Source organism: Mytilus edulis, chromosome 11, assembly GCF_963676685.1.
Source record: "Mytilus edulis chromosome 11, xbMytEdul2.2, whole genome shotgun sequence".
Classification (NCBI taxonomy): domain Eukaryota; kingdom Metazoa; phylum Mollusca; class Bivalvia; order Mytilida; family Mytilidae; genus Mytilus; species Mytilus edulis.
In genome coordinates this window covers 71184361-71204262 of record NC_092354.1, presented here as the reverse complement: position 1 = coordinate 71204262, position 19902 = coordinate 71184361, and the positions used below count along the sequence as shown (strand labels likewise).

The 19902-nt window shown below is 33.4% G+C and overlaps 1 protein-coding gene across 1 annotated transcript in view; it reads left to right on the top strand.

Annotated features, from left to right (window-relative positions):
• The first annotated feature begins 11229 nt into the window (after nucleotides 1-11229).
• LOC139494557 (uncharacterized) overlaps nucleotides 11230-19902 on the top strand; it is a 28904-nt gene continuing 20231 nt past the window's right edge. Inside the window, exons 1-3 of the mRNA XM_071282718.1 lie at nucleotides 11230-12402; nucleotides 13106-13193; nucleotides 14153-14257. Of these exons, the coding sequence (XP_071138819.1) occupies nucleotides 11230-12402; nucleotides 13106-13193; nucleotides 14153-14257 (1366 nt within the window). The remainder of the gene's footprint in view (nucleotides 12403-13105; nucleotides 13194-14152; nucleotides 14258-19902) is intronic.

Here is a 19902-nt window from a genome sequence, read left to right as displayed (position 1 = left end):
TACAAAGTTAAAGTGCACCGAGGACCAAAAGTTGTGCCTAATACGGCTAGGGTTTTCTGCCTATAGATGAGGGTTTGGATGGGGTTAAATGATTTAAGAATAATGCCCTTAAAAATGAAGATTACAGAAATGTGTGGTCTAATTTTTTGAAGATTAGAGAAAAAAGGGGTTACTTTTTTGAAGATTAGAGAAAAAAGACCCTCATAGATCGTTTTCAAGAGTACCAGTGAGAATAAGAAAAACAGCTCCATTTGGAGCTAGTTACTAAATGCATGTATCTGCAAAAATTCAACAAATGTTGATCTGCAGTCCAAAATCTTTTTTTTTTAATTCGATGACCAATTTGGATTGGACGAACATTTGAATAAACTTCTGTTCTGTATACAGGAATGATAGAAAACGTAAAAAGTATTATAAGCATAGTTTATTAATCATTTTCATAGTATAATATAACGATTGGTTGCAGGGGCGGATCCAGGATTTTGGAAAGGGGGGCGAAGAAATAAATTTCGCCAAGCGGAGCGAGGCGAAAAAATTTTGGGGACCTTTTTTTTTGCTAAAAAACATAAAATAAGTGTAAAATGCATTTTAGTTAAAGTGTAGGGGCTGGAAATTTTTGGTGCCGTATTCTCTACATTGATTGTCTATTATAATATGATTGAATGGATTCAAAGCTATGTACTATTTAATATATTTGAAGTGGAATTTGTCAGTAAAAAATGGACATGGGAAATTCCCGTTGTTGTATGGTTAGTTAGCATAACTTTACAGATTTCTTGTTGTGAACAAGATATACGGCTATTCAATGAAATTTACAATACGACCGACACGAAGAAAAAAAAACAAGAAATTTTTATCCATTGAAATGTTTGGTTGAAATGTTTCACCCAACAATGGAAGCGAGGGGTACAAATCAACCAAAAGGCTACGAATGAATCGGAAACGAAAATGAAGTTGTGAATCACGTTCGACATATGGAGTCACATACGTCACACCAAGCAGGCCGGTTGCAGTCGGGCTTTGAACAAAATCAGTATATCAGTTCGGCGGCACAGACCTTCCGGTCAGATATGGGATTCACATGCAATCCCCACCCCCCAAAAAAAATAAAAAAAATACGCCTGGTTTTTAAGAGTGTAATAGAGTATAATTTTCTGTTGGGTGGAACTGTGATAAAGAAGTCATTACGTCCTTGCTCAATACTTTGAAGGCGTCAACCTTAGCCTAAACATGTGTTACTGCCAGCAAAGGTGGGGCGTACGCTCTCTACGCCCCCCTCTGAATCCGCCACTGGGTTGTTTAGCAAGCAGAATGTTTCTTATAATATCGATAACGACAGATAAGTTATATGTGAGTCCATCGGGAGGTACGCAAATTCACATAAAAGGAAAAGAAAGCGACAATCGTGTATATGAGAAGTAAGAGGAAGAGAGAGAGGGAAACTTATTGACCTAAAATTGAAACTAGATGATTTATTAACACACTTATAAAAGAGGGACAGTCAAATGTTATACATATTTACCTACTTCCAAATGATGTTTGAACTGAAAATGAATTATAATTATATATAAATATATATTTATGATTTTATGATACTTGAAGGAAATAGCTGTGAATAAGTGATTAAGAGCTGTAAAAATTAATATTTATTGCATAATTGACATAAGTATTATGGAGTGTGTGGGGTCTTTGACTTATATATAAAAATACACAAACAACCAGATATTGGACAAGTCTAATATTATTTTAATGATTTTATCCGCAACAAGAAAAAAAAAAAAGAAGCATGACCCTCGTTAAATTGCAATAGTTAAACCTACACGTGCTATTACTTTTCATTTTATTTTGGATTGTCTAATTTTATATGTTTGTTGGCGTTTATTTTTGTTTCACTTCAATGTTTTTGTTGTTTCGTTGCTTTCCTTTTGAAGTCAGTGTGGTTCCCTCGGTTTTAGTGTGTAACCCGGGGTTGTATTTCATTCTATTCATTTAATCCTTTTTAACATCAGTACGCAACTGTTGCCTTTATTTTACTCTGGAAGCCATAGACTAATGAGACCTTTTTAACATTGAATAATTTCACATATGCCTGTTGATTTACTTAAGTATCATTTTTTTTTATTGCAGTACAAATTGTCTATTTCTAGTCCATGAAAATTCTTATTTGAAGGTACATACTATGTAGATCAGACATTCCGGTTGCATTAAATTTGTTTTGGACATAATGTTAAATTATAATAGAATTTGTATCTAAGGTACCACCTAATCGTTTTTATATCTACTTGAATACTTTGTTGTAATTTGATCTCATGTCGAGCTATTTCATTGGCAATCATATCATATATGTATATTCTTATTTTTATATTAAACAGAAATTACTTACTTGTTCAGTGAAAATGGAGTCCACACTAAACTCCAAACATATAAATTAATGAACTAAAATTATAAAAAAAAACCATCCAAGACTAACAGCAAAGGCAAGAGGCTCCTGACTTGGGACAGGTAAAAAAATGGGGCGGGGTTAAACATGTTTTGTAAGATTTCAACCATCCCCTATACCTCTAGCCAATGTAGAATAAAGAAACAATTAAATATAATTATTTTCTGTGACTGTATCTTACAATAATTTGTAGGATCCTTTACTATAGATAATTTAGCTGATCTGTAACAATAACATCTTCATGCCTTATATATATCATGTACTGTAGTACGCCGCTAGATTAAAACTGACGTGGAAAGGTAACACATGCCCACCGAAAGCTCTTTTTTTTGAGAGCCCAGGTGGTCGTGTGGTCTAGCGGGACGGCTGCAGTGCAGGCGATTTGGTGTCACGATATCACAGTAGCATGGGTTCGAATCCCGGCGAGGGAAGAACCAAAAATTTGCGAAAGCAAATTTACAGATCTAACATTGTTGGGTTGATGTTTAGACGAGTTGTATATACATTATGTACACAGCCATGTATCACCATCATTGATGGCGATCCGATGGATACATCTGTTGTAGGGTTGTCACTGACTCAGACGTACTTATGAATATAATTATTTTCTGTGACTGTATCTTACATTAATTTGTAGGATCCTTTACTATAGATAATTTAGCTGATCTGTAACAATAACATCTTCATGCCTTATATATATCATGTACTGTAGTACGCCGCTAGATTAAAACTGACGTGGAAAGGTAACACATGCCCACCGAAAGCTCTTTTTTTTGAGAGCCCAGGTGGTCGTGTGGTCTAGCGGGACGGCTGCAGTGCAGGCGATTTGGTGTCACGATATCACAGTAGCATGGGTTCGAATCCCGGCGAGGGAAGAACCAAAAATTTGCGAAAGCAAATTTACAGATCTAACATTGTTGGGTTGATGTTTAGACGAGTTGTATATACATTATGTACACAGCCATGTATCACCATCATTGATGGCGATCCGATGGATACATCTGTTGTAGGGTTGTCACTGACTCAGACGTACTTATGAATATAATTATTTTCTGTGACTGTATCTTACATTAATTTGTAGGATCCTTTACTATAGATAATTTAGCTGATCTGTAACAATAACATCTTCATGCCTTATATATATCATGTACTGTAGTACGCCGCTAGATTAAAACTGACGTGGAAAGGTAACACATGGCCACCGAAAGCTCTTTTTTTTGAGAGCCCAGGTGGTCGTGTGGTCTAGCGGGACGGCTGCAGTGCAGGCGATTTGGTGTCACGATATCACAGTAGCATGGGTTCGAATCCCGGCGAGGGAAGAACCAAAAATTTGCGAAAGCAAATTTACAGATCTAACATTGTTGGGTTGATGTTTAGACGAGTTGTATATACATTATGTACACAGCCATGTATCACCATCATTGATGGCGATCCGATGGATACATCTGTTGTAGGGTTGTCACTGACTCAGACGTACTTATGAATATAATTATTTTCTGTGACTGTATCTTACATTTATTTGTAGGATCCTTTACTATAGATAATTTAGCTGATCTGTAACAATAACATCTTCATGCCTTATATATATCATGTACTGTAGTACGCCGCTAGATTAAAACTGACGTGGAAAGGTAACACATGCCCACCGAAAGCTCTTTTTTTTGAGAGCCCAGGTGGTCGTGTGGTCTAGCGGGACGGCTGCAGTGCAGGCGATTTGGTGTCACGATATCACAGTAGCATGGGTTCGAATCCCGGCGAGGGAAGAACCAAAAATTTGCGAAAGCAAATTTACAGATCTAACATTGTTGGGTTGATGTTTAGACGAGTTGTATATACATTATGTACACAGCCATGTATCACCATCATTGATGGCGATCCGATGGATACATCTGTTGTAGGGTTGTCACTGACTCAGACGTACTTATGAATATAATTATTTTCTGTGACTGTATCTTACATTAATTTGTAGGATCCTTTACTATAGATAATTTAGCTGATCTGTAACAATAACATCTTCATGCCTTATATATATCATGTACTGTAGTACGCCGCTAGATTAAAACTGACGTGGAAAGGTAACACATGCCCACCGAAAGCTCTTTTTTTTGAGAGCCCAGGTGGTCGTGTGGTCTAGCGGGACGGCTGCAGTGCAGGCGATTTGGTGTCACGATATCACAGTAGCATGGGTTCGAATCCCGGCGAGGGAAGAACCAAAAATTTGCGAAAGCAAATTTACAGATCTAACATTGTTGGGTTGATGTTTAGACGAGTTGTATATACATTATGTACACAGCCATGTATCACCATCATTGATGGCGATCCGATGGATACATCTGTTGTAGGGTTGTCACTGACTCAGACGTACTTATGAATATAATTATTTTCTGTGACTGTATCTTACATTAATTTGTAGGATCCTTTACTATAGATAATTTAGCTGATCTGTAACAATAACATCTTCATGCCTTATATATATCATGTACTGTAGTACGCCGCTAGATTAAAACTGACGTGGAAAGGTAACACATGGCCACCGAAAGCTCTTTTTTTTGAGAGCCCAGGTGGTCGTGTGGTCTAGCGGGACGGCTGCAGTGCAGGCGATTTGGTGTCACGATATCACAGTAGCATGGGTTCGAATCCCGGCGAGGGAAGAACCAAAAATTTGCGAAAGCAAATTTACAGATCTAACATTGTTGGGTTGATGTTTAGACGAGTTGTATATACATTATGTACACAGCCATGTATCACCATCATTGATGGCGATCCGATGGATACATCTGTTGTAGGGTTGTCACTGACTCAGACGTACTTATGAATATAATTATTTTCTGTGACTGTATCTTACATTTATTTGTAGGATCCTTTACTATAGATAATTTAGCTGATCTGTAACAATAACATCTTCATGCCTTATATATATCATGTACTGTAGTACGCCGCTAGATTAAAACTGACGTGGAAAGGTAACACATGCCCACCGAAAGCTCTTTTTTTTGAGAGCCCAGGTGGTCGTGTGGTCTAGCGGGACGGCTGCATTGCAGGCGATTTGGTGTCACGATATCACAGTAGCATGGGTTCGAATCCCGGCGAGGGAAGAACCAAAAATTTGCGAAAGCAAATTTACAGATCTAACATTGTTGGGTTGATGTTTAGACGAGTTGTATATACATTATGTACACAGCCATGTATCACCATCATTGATGGCGATCCGATGGATACATCTGTTGTAGGGTTGTCACTGACTCAGACGTACTTATGAATATAATTATTTTCTGTGACTGTATCTTACATTAATTTGTAGGATCCTTTACTATAGATAATTTAGCTGATCTGTAACAATAACATCTTCATGCCTTATATATATCATGTACTGTAGTACGCCGCTAGATTAAAACTGACGTGGAAAGGTAACACATGCCCACCGAAAGCTCTTTTTTTTGAGAGCCCAGGTGGTCGTGTGGTCTAGCGGGACGGCTGCAGTGCAGGCGATTTGGTGTCACGATATCACAGTAGCATGGGTTCGAATCCCGGCGAGGGAAGAACCAAAAATTTGCGAAAGCAAATTTACAGATCTAACATTGTTGGGTTGATGTTTAGACGAGTTATATATATATATATATATATATATATATATATATTTTGATAAATAAAAAGTCCTTGGTACAGAAAATATAATTTAAAAGTAAAAAACACAAAAAATCACATCATAAATCGAACATTGTTTCTGTTAGCGCTTTCACCGCATCTCCAGCGGTTCATCAGACAGAATTGTTATCGTTAATAGTAACGACTTGTGACGTTACGTTATAGTAACGACTTGTGACGTTACTTTATAGTAACGTCATGCGGTAATTGTATATATCTTACGGAATTTTATTAACGGATCGAATTTCACTTCCTATTTAGTGTGGGCTTATAAAGTTCAATAAAATATTGTTCCTTGGCTTCACGCGGAATTTTATCTTCGGTCCACATCTTAAAAAAGGGATATATTTTAAATTTTCCCTTTCCACATCGGTCAAAGTGTTCAGAACAGGGAGAATTTCGAATTGACGGGTCTTTTATCTGCTGTTTATGAACTCTCACTCTATCAATTAGTCTATTTGTTTGACCTATGTAGTTTTTATTACAAGTGGGACAGGTTGCACAATAAATGACATTTTCCGATTTGCAGTTCATGCTTTTATTCGGTTTGATTACTGTGCCGGATTTCAGAGTTTTACTTTGTCCCACTTCTAGCATTTCGCACGTTCCACATCTGGGATCCCCGCATTTTTGTATTTCTGCTACCTTCTGTGTACTGAATTGTGCTCGTGTGAGAAGTTTCTTCAGATTTGGTGCTTGTCGACGGCTCCCAATAAGCTGTGATTTGTCGACAAGATCTTTCATTTTCTCTGATTTGTGAAGAATAGGTAAAAACCCTTTAGCAGAATTTAAGATCTGGTGATTACGTGGATTATGAGTTATAACAAAAGGAATTGATTGTTGTTTATCTTTTTTGTCTTCCCTTGATACTGTTTTTCTTAGTTCAGCGATTGGAATTTTCAATGCATTTTTAATTCCATTTTCAATTAATCTGACTGGGTAGTTTTGTCTTTTTAGATAATTTTTCAATTCCTGTAGTCTCTTATCACGTAACTCCAAATTTATTACTATTGTGCATATACGTCGGGCTAAATTAAAAGGAATATTTCGTTTGGTATGTGACGGGTGACATGACCTAAAATCCAAATACTGATGGGTATCAGTGGGTTTACAGTATAAGTCCGTTATTATTTGTTCTTCTTCCTTGATAATATTGATGTCTAGGAATGGGAGTTTTGAAGAGCTGGAATCGTAAGTGAATTGTATTGATTCATTTAAGGCATTCAGCATTGAATGAAATTTATTTAGTTCAACTTCACTTTTTGTCCAGAAAATAAAACAATCATCAAGATATCGCTTCCAATTTTCTTCAATGTAAAGTCTGAAGTTTTCATCGAATTCGCGAGGTATCTTTTCGTATAGTTGTTTTTCTATGTAACCCATAACCAGAGTGGCATATGTTGGTGCCACCTTTGTACCCATCGCGGTTCCCTTGATTTGAAGGTAATAAGTGTCGTTAAACTGGAAATAGTTGTTCTCAAGGATAAGTTTTAATCCTTTGATGATGAAGTCATTAGAAAAACGTTCCGGAATTTCATCTAGATACTTTTCCAACCAGTATTGTACAGCTTTTAATCCTAATTCGTGCGGGATGTTCGTGTAAAGGCTTATTACGTCAAAACTCACTAGTATTGTACCAAGAGGTACCCGGTCTGGAATATAGTTTAGAAAAGTAACGTCACAAGTCGTTACTATAACGTAACGTCACAAGTCGTTACTATTAACGATAACAATTCTGTCTGATGAACCGCTGGAGATGCGGTGAAAGCGCTAACAGAAACAATGTTCGATTTATGATGTGATTTTTTGTGTTTTTTACTTTTAAATTATATATATATATATATATATATATATATAGTTTAACATTTATTAACGATGTTATGATAATTGATGGACACATCTTCTGAAACTAAATTAATTAAACTTACAGTTTAACATTTATTAACGATGTTATGATAATTGATGGACACATCTTCTGAAACTAAATTAATTAAACTTACAAACATTTATTTTCCTAAAAGATACATTATGAGGTTAAAAGCAAAATAAAGGCATTAAACGAATTTAATAGTTTGTGATTTTTTGTTAACGCAATAAGGAACACAAGTACTTTTAACAATGCAATGGTTTAACTTAAGAGAGCTACTACCTTTAATTTTATTTTGTATCGTTCTTATTTTTTACTCTTTTGAACAAGAAGACTTTCGCAACATTCGCGCATGGCAAGGCAGTTAGTTTCTTTACTTTGGTATTAAACATTTCATTGCAGTATAAAACGTGTATTTCTAGTCCACGGAATGCTAGCATTATAATATACACTTATTCATCTAGATCATGGATACTTTCAAATGCAACAAAAACGAAAAAAGTATCATACATATTTCCTTCAACAGCTTCTAAGACAATTAAAAGAAGAGAGAGGTGAAAACTTATGACACAGACAAAAGTATCAAACTCATCTGGAAAATAGACGTCAAAAGATTTATTCACCGACTTTTCACCTTCTTCACAACAGCAAATCTTAAAATAAATTTTACATGTATATAAAGTGCAAGTCTATGAGTTTATGATACTTGAATGAATTCGCTGTCAAAAAATTGTCAAAATAAAAAAAAATTGTTCTTTATTGCCCAATTGACAATGATTTTGAAGTGATCTTTGTTCTTGACTTTATTTATACAAACACAATGACACACACATATCTGACAATTGCTTAATCATGGGAAAATAACCGTTTCAAATTTCCTCTGAAATAAAATCATAAAGTTATGAGTGCAGTGCCACGTAACTGATTGGTTGTTTTTTTTTATATCTCGTTTAATATATAATATTGATAGATAAAAATAGATATACGACATAAAAGTAAATCATCTTTGATAATTTAGTGGTTCTGTTTTCCCTCTCAAAACAAGCAATAGTCATCACTAAAAAAATGTTGTTCTAATCAAAGTAAACTTACGGAAATCTGATTTTCAGGACAGACTTTAGGAAACATTTTTGTTTGGGTCAAATAGTTTTTTTTTTCTTAAATACAAAGTCATCCAGTATTTGCTTATGGTAATTTACTATTGAAATAATATATGAAGACCAGATATATGGGAACAAACTAATATATGCGATGCTTTTCTATAAAAATCAAGAGATGTGGTATGATCGCCAATGAGGTAACTATTCTCAAAATATAGGCAACAGTATGGATTTCAATAACGAAAACAACCCATACCATAAACTGGTAGACGGCTATTAAAGGCCCCGACATGAAAATATGACATTTCAATTAAGAAAACTAACGGTCTCATTTAAAACAAATCAATCATTAGTTAGTGTTATTTTCAAGAATATTGTTTGTGCTGGAAATACGCTATCGTAGACAGCCAATTAAATTTTACTGAAGTAAACCAATAATTCTTTTCATTAATTTCCAAAAACGTAGATACATCATAAATTAATGAGACATATAACTACCTATTAATATAACGTAAGTTTAACAGCATAAATAAAGATCATTAGTTTTAAATATTTTGGCTACGCTGATGATAGTGAAGTCAGAAAATGTGTTTAAATACATATACAATTTATACAGCGTAATTTTTATTTTATGACGGAATTGTAAACTTTTATTCATTGTTTTTCTGTGCGATCAAATAACTCAATTAGATTTATCTGACAGTTACTTACATATTTCGATTGGACAACGAATACTTATAGATATGCTTTTCAGATATATCTTTTTATTATATATTGCAAGCATATATCAACACGAATATTTAATAGAATTATACTTTAAACAAATTGTTTGTACAACACTTATTAAACTATGATGCTGCTATATTTTCCATCTCATAAAATGACATAAATGACTACTAACTAAATAACTGTGTCCCGGTGTTGTGTTATTTTAAGATTATATAACTACTTATTGTCCCCTATAGTTATATGGCTTCTATGCATGACTTTCAAACATAGAAGTTTGAGAGTTCTTGATTATGGTTAATCCCCTAAACAGCTGTAATTTTCATTTTTTTTGTTTTAAATTAGGATATTTAGAAATAAATAAAATTGTGAATGGAAATGGGGAATGCGTCAAAGAGACAACAACCCGCCCATAGAAAAAACAACAGCAGAAGGTCACTAACAGATCAACCAAATATATAAAAAATAGAAAATATTATTTTGTATTTAAGATAATCAAAGTGTATGGAATACATAATGTGTAAAATATCTACATTTTTCACATGCACTCATTGACACAGTACAAAATGACTAACCGACAAGGAAGCACTCTCAAATTATTCTGTACTATAGATCTTCCTTTTTCAATTAAATTGATTTACCCTAATAGTTTGAGGATTGTTTTACGATTGACTTCATTGTGTGTTTTTTTTTGTCATATTTACTGTACCCTGTGCATATATATAAGGAACATTGCTCCACACTGTATAGCACTAGTCATTCCAAGACGACAATGATGCAGATTCTTCGTATTGTGATTTTTGTTGCAATTGGTTGTTTGAAATTGCAATGTATTGACTGTACTGAAGGTAATCAATTATTATTGGATTTCATTATATTTGATATACATTCTATATGTATAACTAAATCAAAACCTCGTACATTGTGGACTAAAAATTTATGTCTTATTGACTACCTTTATTTTCCAGTATTGAAAAAAATCCTTTTCTGTTATTCGTTTTGTAAAATAATTGTTCAAGTTAGATCATAGTAAAATATTTGCTACGTATTTTGACATTTAGATACTATAATGTGATCGAACTAGAAATCTAGACATATTAATGTCATATATTATTGAAAATATAATGTGTAACTGAGGGTAACTAAGTTTCATATGGCGCGAGAGTGAAGCGTATCCTGTCACTAGAAAACAATGTGACGAATTTATCTTTCAAACTATCATACCATGATAACACCGTGTTTTGATTTAGGGTTGAAAAACCACTACTTACCTTGCATTGAACATTCCGAGACCACTAACCTTTAATGAAACTCTTCTAATCATATATGGAACTATATGCTTCCTAAAATTGTATAAGATGTAAAATAAACGTTTATATATACCTTCAGGAAAAGATAACAAAGGCAAACATTTTATATTCGGTTTTATGAATAACTATTTGGGAGGTGTAATGCCGGAGGTTTTTATTACCACTGATTGTAGATGTACTGTCAACGTCAATGTTTCAACTCCTCTTTACGACACTAGTTTCTTTGAAAGTTTCAGCCTGGACAGACATGAAGTACACAATGTCACATTTAATTCCGATATTCAAGGTGGACCTGGAACAATATTAAGCAACAAAGGGATAGAAATAAAATCGGACGAAGAAATATCTGTTTATGCTGTAAACAGCCAACCATATTCTACAGACGCATTTGTAGTATTTCCTCTAGATACGCTTGGTGATAATTATTATGTAATAACATGGAGAGATGAGGCAGAATTTATGATTATTGCAACAGAACGAAACACGACAGTAAATATTGTGATAGCTAAGGGAACATATATAACATATAATAGTGTAACCTACACATATGGTATGACGTTGAAAATTACTATGAATAGTTTCCAAACATTTCATGTACATGGAGGTCCGGACTATTCTGGGACAAGAATCATTTCGAACGAGCCTATAACTGTAATAAGTGGAGCATCATGTACTTCAATAGGTTTAGGAGCATGTGATCATCTTTCATCTCAAATGACACCAGTAGAAACATTTGGTAACACCTTTGTCACTATCAACATGCCAAACTGTAATAGGCCGGTAAATTTCAAAATTGTAGCGAGTGATTTTAATACAGATGTTAATATAACTGGCCTAGCCTCAGTAAGTTTGGCCGAGCCAGGTGATATATTTCTCTTTCGGATTGCCGACAGTTCTTCAAAATTAGTGTCTAGTACCAAGCCAATCGCTGTAGCTTTTTTCACCGAAGGTGGTTGTATGTTGATTTCTGGTGATCCAGCAATGATCCTTTTGCAACCTACTCAACAATTCGCTGCCGATTACACATTTACAACAATAGATAACCCTACAAACCCATTTAAGAACGCTTTAACAATTGTGGTTCCTGAGTTGGAAAAGGGAGGCCTCATATTAGATAATCAACCTATCTTGGCAGTTTGGAGATCAATTGATGGTAGTGGCGACTTGCAAGTAACCGATATAAATATCACTCATGGAGCACACACAATTTACCATGTTAATCCTACAGTAACATTTCTAGCCGTTTCAACAGGATTAGCACATACTGAGTCATATGCTTATTCATCAGGTCAACGGTTGGCCCATATCAACAGTGTAAGTAAGGATTAGGGAGTCTTTAAATGAAATTAGTTTAACCGATTACTTAAAACATACACTTCTATTAATTATCCCATCAAAACGACTACACTTGTGCATGGACAAAAAGGCACGTGATATTTAATTTATGGTCAGGCAAAATTTCACATTAGACAACATAATGTATTCATTCATAGTTATCCACTACTTAAATTTCCATTCATCATTTAACAGCAGTTTGAATATTCTGTTAACACTCATTTAGTAATGCTTATATATAACATAACAACGACTAGTAGACTAGTTTAATAAAAATATGAAATAGAAAGAAAAACACCTCAACATTTTGTTCACCAAATTTTAGTAATTATAAAATCCGACCTTAGCGGCATCAAACGAGTTCGTCAAACTAAAGTTTGTACACATTTTGAGTTGTTAATACTGTTATTATTCATACAGATTTTAACCTACCAATAAACAAAATGAGAATATACACAGTGCAGTCTACTTGAGCTAACGACAAACTTATTCTTTTATTATTTCTCATGGTTCGTCAACTAGTTTGTAGACATTTTAAGAAAAGCTTCATTGTTCAAGGAACGTACGTTTACTATTTTCTTGGCAAATATTGCAACTGATTATCATATGAGATACAAATGTACCTTTATATTTATTTACAATGTTTGTTTATAAACAAAATAGTGAAAGATTACAATTTTAGAACTGTACAACGAGTATTACTATACCAGGTGACATCATCGATAACGACTGCGATGGTTTAATAGACGAAGAGCTTCAAGATGGAATAGGTAATAATATTTAACTTAAAATTATAATGCACTTTGACATTTTACTATCCTTTTGGTGAGGTAAGTATGGAGCACTGATGAACAGTATGAATAACACATTTATGTTACAGATTAACCTTTTAACTATACTTTGACTTACTTTATATATCATATATAAATCTTCTAATATTATACAGACAGGTAAACAGTTGAAAGCAAAAAACACCCTTTTCCAAAGTAAAGTTCAAACGAAAAGTCCGTTATCGAATAGCAAAATCAAAAGCTCAATCCCATCAGACAAATGGAAAACAACTCTCACATTCCTTACTGTGTACAGTCATTTCTTAATAAAAATAATATGTAGCAAATGTGATATTAAACCTGGTTTTGTTTCCTCCCGAAGCTCTCATTTGCATGCAATTCATATAGAACTCAATTGTATTGACAACAATGTATAAAAGAGTTTCGCGTCATACACGAAACTATATTGAAGAATAAACCAACATTATTTTTTTTTTTACTGTATTGATATATTCGAAATCAAAGTAAGCTGTTATGAAATACATTACATCAGTTAAATGAGTTCTAGTCTTTGATATCCTATTTCATGAATCGCCATTCAAGCTATTTTATTCGATTTTGTTTCGAATTGTTAAATACTTTCTAAACAATCAATGCAAACTACACCATTTGTTTTGGGTATTTAACATGAATAGATCTAGTACTTAAAGTTGAACATTGATGCGTTATCTTGGTCCTATATCATGCCTTATATTCATTGCTGTCCATGCATTTGAAGAAACATAAGATTTGAACAAAAATACTAACCTAAAAGACTTGAAATTTAACTCTTATAAACACAATATTTCAAGTAACGTGTTTTGTTTTAATACTATCAATTAGACAATATACATTTGTACGCTTATCTAGCTTTATGTGCAATGGGTTCATATTTCAAGAATGTTTACATATCCTTTAAGACAATGATGGTGATGGTAAAATTGATGAAGACTTGGCAATACACTTCGAATACAGTAATTCCACTACCAGGGCAACTCCAACAACGTCAAATCCGCAAGGGATAGGTATTTGTATGAATAAAATAGTAATAATTTAGTCATTTGTGTTACATACTTTAAATTTTCCGTACGAATAACAAATCTGCAGACCTGTATGAAAAGAAGGGACACACATCACACTTTTTTTTAAATTGTTTAGTAAAGAAGGGATCGGCAATGCACATTAAAGGATACACCAGATACAATTTAGTCTGCCTCATATCTTGACTTACATCTTAAAATTGACAATAAGGGTCGGTGTACTTTATTTGGCCTTTTTACCATTTTTTTATTCGAGCGTCACTGATGAGTCTTTTGTAGACGAAATGCACGTCTGGCGTATATATTGAATTTCAATCCTGGTGTCTACGATGAGTTCATTTGAACACAAAACTTTTCCGACACAAGAGATGATTTCAGCTTCCAAATGGTGAACTTTCCATTTCTATGTAGCAACAATCAAGCAGCGCCTGTATACGGAGTATGTATATCACAATTAATACGATATAGTCGGGATTGTATTACTTATCATGATTTCCTTGATTGAGGGTACCTGCTAACATGCATACGGAAGCTATTCATCCAAGTATTCTTAATGGTGAAGTTTAAATCATTCCTTCGTTAATTTTACGGACGCCACTACAAGTTGGTTGACCGGTCTAGAATATCTGTTTTACTTACCATAGCGTATATGTTCCTTATGTCGTAACTACAAATCCGTCGCCTTTTTACAAATATGACCTACATAATTATAGTTTTTACCGGGTTCGTAACAACAATATCACGACCGGTGCCACATGTTGAACAAGGTATGCTTATTCTTCCGGGGCACATGCATTCAATTCAAGTTTTGGTTGGGTACATTTGTACCTATTAGTCTTTAGTTTTCTATCTTGCGTTTTGTGTACTATTGTTTGTTTGTCTTTCCCTTTAAGCCATGGCGTTGTCAGTTTTGGCTTTTGAGTTTGAATTTTAAGTTGGTAAATGTATATATTATTTATTAAACAAGAAATGCATGTATATTTTACAGAAATAATAGAAGATCTTAGTACAGACTTAGTGATTGCTGTTTTTTTAGGTGCACTGTTTGCACTCTGTTGTTTCAGTACTGCCATATATTTCATAAGAAAGAAACTTACGAACAGAAAAGGAAAGGTTGAGGACGTTTTTAAGGCTGTTACGTCAAATAATATTCCACCAGTGCACAATTATGTACAGTTTAATAACTGAATTAAAAAACAGCTCTTATGTATTGAATCATTTAAGAAATACCTAACTGAAATTGATGGAAAAAATATTTATGTAATACATATTTCATTGACAGCAAGTTTCATATGATATATGCTTTGATTCTGTATACATTTAACATATGCATTCCCATATGCACTAAATACTGCTTATATCCAATCATCGCTTCCTGTAACTCTCTTATTTTCATAACTGAGCTATACCTGGCAACGTCCACTCCGTGTTTTTGTTATACATGTTATATTTATTTTTATCTATATCCATCTAATGATTTAAGGTGGTACCCAACACTTTAACTAAAATTAATTTGGCACGTTTAATTTTGATAAAATTTTGAAAAAGTATTCACTTTGACCCTTAAACAAAAATTTCAAAATTTCAAAACTTTTGAACCAACCGTTTTGTCAGAAAAATTACACTGGTTATATAGCAGTTTGACAAACACTTATTTTGATCATTGAGAAGCTTAATATTCCCTTAAGAACACAACGTCATTAAAACGTTCTGCTGAATTTACAGAGTTATCTCCCTGTAGTGTTAGGTACCACCTTAAGCCTTTTTCAACTGTTTTTTTATAATTTGTTCTTGTGTTGTACTGTTACACCACTGTTCCCGGTAATGGGGAGGGTTGGGTTTCCATTAGGTCCGAGACCACCATTGTCGTCCCTTGATTTTCGTTGTTCACTAATATAGTCCCTAGTGTTGACAGTGGGTTACTTGCCATTAATTTTGATACCCCTTCCAAATTTATTTCTCCATGTTTAATGCCTCAAATTGCAAGTAGGGGGGTGAAATTATACACAGTAAAAAAATTTGGGTCCAGAATTTTAAAGGAAAGTAGTGATTTGGTCCAGCTGAAAAAGGTTTAAAATTAGCACTTCGGAAGCTGTCAAAAGATTCTAGACGCCCTAAACATAAAATTGTCCATATTTTGAGTTAGAGACGATGAAGTTTTCAATAATTTTGATATATTTGTCCCAAAAGTAGTACAACACACTGTAAAAGTTTCTTTGAGAAAGCGCAGGTGGATTTATTTTAATTTTCATTTATGTTCTAAAAGAAATGCACTACGAAATAATTGTGGTCTTGGACCTAAGAAACATGTTTAACTCCACCATTTTCTGTATGTATGTGCATGTCCAAAACTAAAAGAACGTAATTCAGTGGGTGTCGATTGGTGATGTATTTCATATTTGTTTTTTCTTCATATGTTTGTACATTAATAAGGCAGTTTATTTTTTCGTTTACATTGTTTTACATTTGTCATTTCGGGGCCTCTTGTAGCTGACTATGCAGATGGTCTTTGATAATTGTTAAAGGTCGTACGGTGCTCTATAGTTGTTAATTTTTGTGTCATTTGGTCTCTTGTGGAGAGTTGTTTCATTGGCAATAATACTACATCCCTTTTTTTGATATATATATCTTAACTGCCCCTGCACAACACGATTCGACTCTATGATATCTACTTTGATTTTACAAACGGCAGTAGACCACACAGTAACAGCTCGATAGTCGGATTTATGTCTACTACTTTTTATGTGTATGAAATTGCAGAACCCCAATTCCCAGCAGTCTAAAATTCCGTGCCCTTGTTCAAAGCACCACACGGAGAATAAGGTTATACATTGAAACATCAGGAATGATTTTTTCCCTACTTTACATCAAGTGGGAAACATGTCTTCATAATCATGATGGGAACATATTTACTTGGAATATTTGTTTTATAATATATAAAAACTCATTTTAAATTGTCAGTTAATTGTTTTTTCTTCACAATCATGGTATGTTTTATGTTTAATGTTCCCTCAGAACTACCAAAACATTTTTAGATTTTAAGAAATTGCTTATATCAAAGTTATTTGTTTTTTGTGAATTTACATATTTCATTATTTCCTTATTTTGTACATAAATGAGACCGTCAGTTTTCTTGATTGAATTAGTTTACATATGTAATTTAGGGCCCTTTAATAGCTGATTATACCGAATGTGTTTTGCTCATTGTTGAAGGCTGTAAGGTAACTATATATGTGTAATTTAGTTGTTGAGAGGTGTCTCATAGGTTATCATACATTTTATTCTTTTTATTGATAAGATAATCAATGATTAGGCTTGATATTTGAAGAAGAGACAAGTCAATTTAAGGTATTAACTAAACACTGTGAGAATCATAAAAACTCTAAAAGGATGCATCGACAAGGTGAGCGTCTCTTGGTATGCACGCTTCAACTGCCGTGTGATATTACACTAACTCCAAGTTTCGTCATCGGAAATTAATATTTAAAGCGAAAATCAAGCAAAAGATAAATCTACATGATATCTGAAATATGAAAGACATTTTTTCAGCAACACAGTTTAATTTACCATAACATTCAAAAATGTGTTATCCAACTTTTAAATCACAAGCTATCAGATAATCTTTGTCGCATTCATCAAACTTTTAAAATGCACCCAAAATACTTAAGAACGTATGATACCTTTAACATGTTTAATCGATAACAAATGTGAGACGTTTAATTTTACTTTGATAACAGAGCAAATAAGTATATCCAAATCAAATGCCAAACACTTTTCAAACACATTGATTTGATTTTATCTTGTGTGTGTTATATTTATATGCGAAGCGTGATACAAAGATTTAAAGATTAAATGAAATTCACATTGTCCATATATCAAAAAGTGAAATTTGCCAAAAAGTCTTAATTTTCCGTACAAGGAAGGGATTGCTTTGACAGTCATATATCAACAAGATATATTTTAGTCGAATCGTTTCAATGGTTATTGTTACAGATTTTGTCAACCATTTGAAGGTTGGAGAATTTTTTATAATTTGTTGTTGACATCTATCTTTTGATAAACATAAATCGGTCATTCAAACAAAGAATAGACAAATAATGAAAAAAAAAATAGTAGGGGGACCCTGTGTTATGTTAAAGAAACATTGAAAATTCCATATGTTTTCATTTCAAAGTTTACCATGTATTATTGGAGTACTAGTTAATTTGTTTTAGTCTAATAACGTTACCTGGTTTATAATTTGAAACGCCAGACCAGCGTTTCGTTTACATAATGCTGATTGGTGACGCTCAGATCAAAATAGTGAAACAAGTATAAAGTCGAAGAGCATTGAGAACCCATAATTCAAAAAAAGTGTGCGAAATACGACTAAGAAACATCTATGCCTTTTAAAAGCATATTTCTGGTATAAAAATTTAAATCTCTTTAGTGCGTTAGGACAAATTAAACAATTCATCCCGGTGTTTTCCACATGGCCAATCACGAAAATTTACTTTCTCGACCATATTTATAACCTGGTTATATTCTTAGAAAAGTTTTTAAAATAACACTCAGCCACACAATATGTAGAATAAAAAATTATAAATATTAGTTTGAAAAAAAAATGAAGATAAGAGGGATGTGGTATGACACTTCTCCCTTTGATAACAATTTTATCACTGGGTCGATGCCAATGCTGGTGATTATATGAATTATGAAGTAAACTGTTAAATGCAAATTAAACCATGTTTTGTATGTTTTGTAATATTCGTTCATTTATATGTTTTGGGGTTTAGTGTGACGTCCATTTTCACTGCACTAGTACACAAATTTTATTTATTTTATTTTATTTTGGAATTAAATAGTCAGTAATAAGAGTGTGTGACAACGGCTCCTTCACATCCACAAATATTTCATATCATATCATTGTCATAACTTCCAAATTTATTTGGTACATGTGTAAAAACTATTTAAAATAACAAAAACGTTAGAAATAAGTATGTAGGATTAAGAGATATATAAATGTCATTTTTACAGTACCTTGAAAAATGTATTGATTTTGTTAAAAGACAAAAAAAAAAAACATTGATTCTATGAAACGCCAAAACACAGAAGTTAAACTTGAACTCAAATGCATTTGCATTTTTACGGTTTCTCTCCTTCTACAATTCTTTAAAAGGAGTGCATTAAACACCTTGTTTGAAATGGTAGGCCTTCTGAAATAAAAATAAAATATTAAGTATATTTCATCAAAATTGAAATCAATTTATTATTACTTATAGATTTTAACAATCCTCATTGATTGAATAAAACTCATGTTAAAGTCGTCAATAGCAAACAATTTTAAAAGTGATTTTATATTGCAACAACTCATAAATTATTGAGAAAGAAAATGAGGAACATAACAAGGAGACAAAAATCCGACTAAAGAACAGACCAAAGAGCAGACAACAGCAAAGGCAAGCAATGAGTCGTTAACGCAGCGTGAAAATTATTCACTTGGAGGTGGTCCTCAGCTGTTTCCTAAATACAATTTGCGTATTAGATCAGTGAAAATGGACGTCACAATAAACTCAAAAACATATTAATTTACTAGTATTAAAAAGAAAATGCAAGACTAACAAAGACAAGAGGCTCCTGACATGGAACCG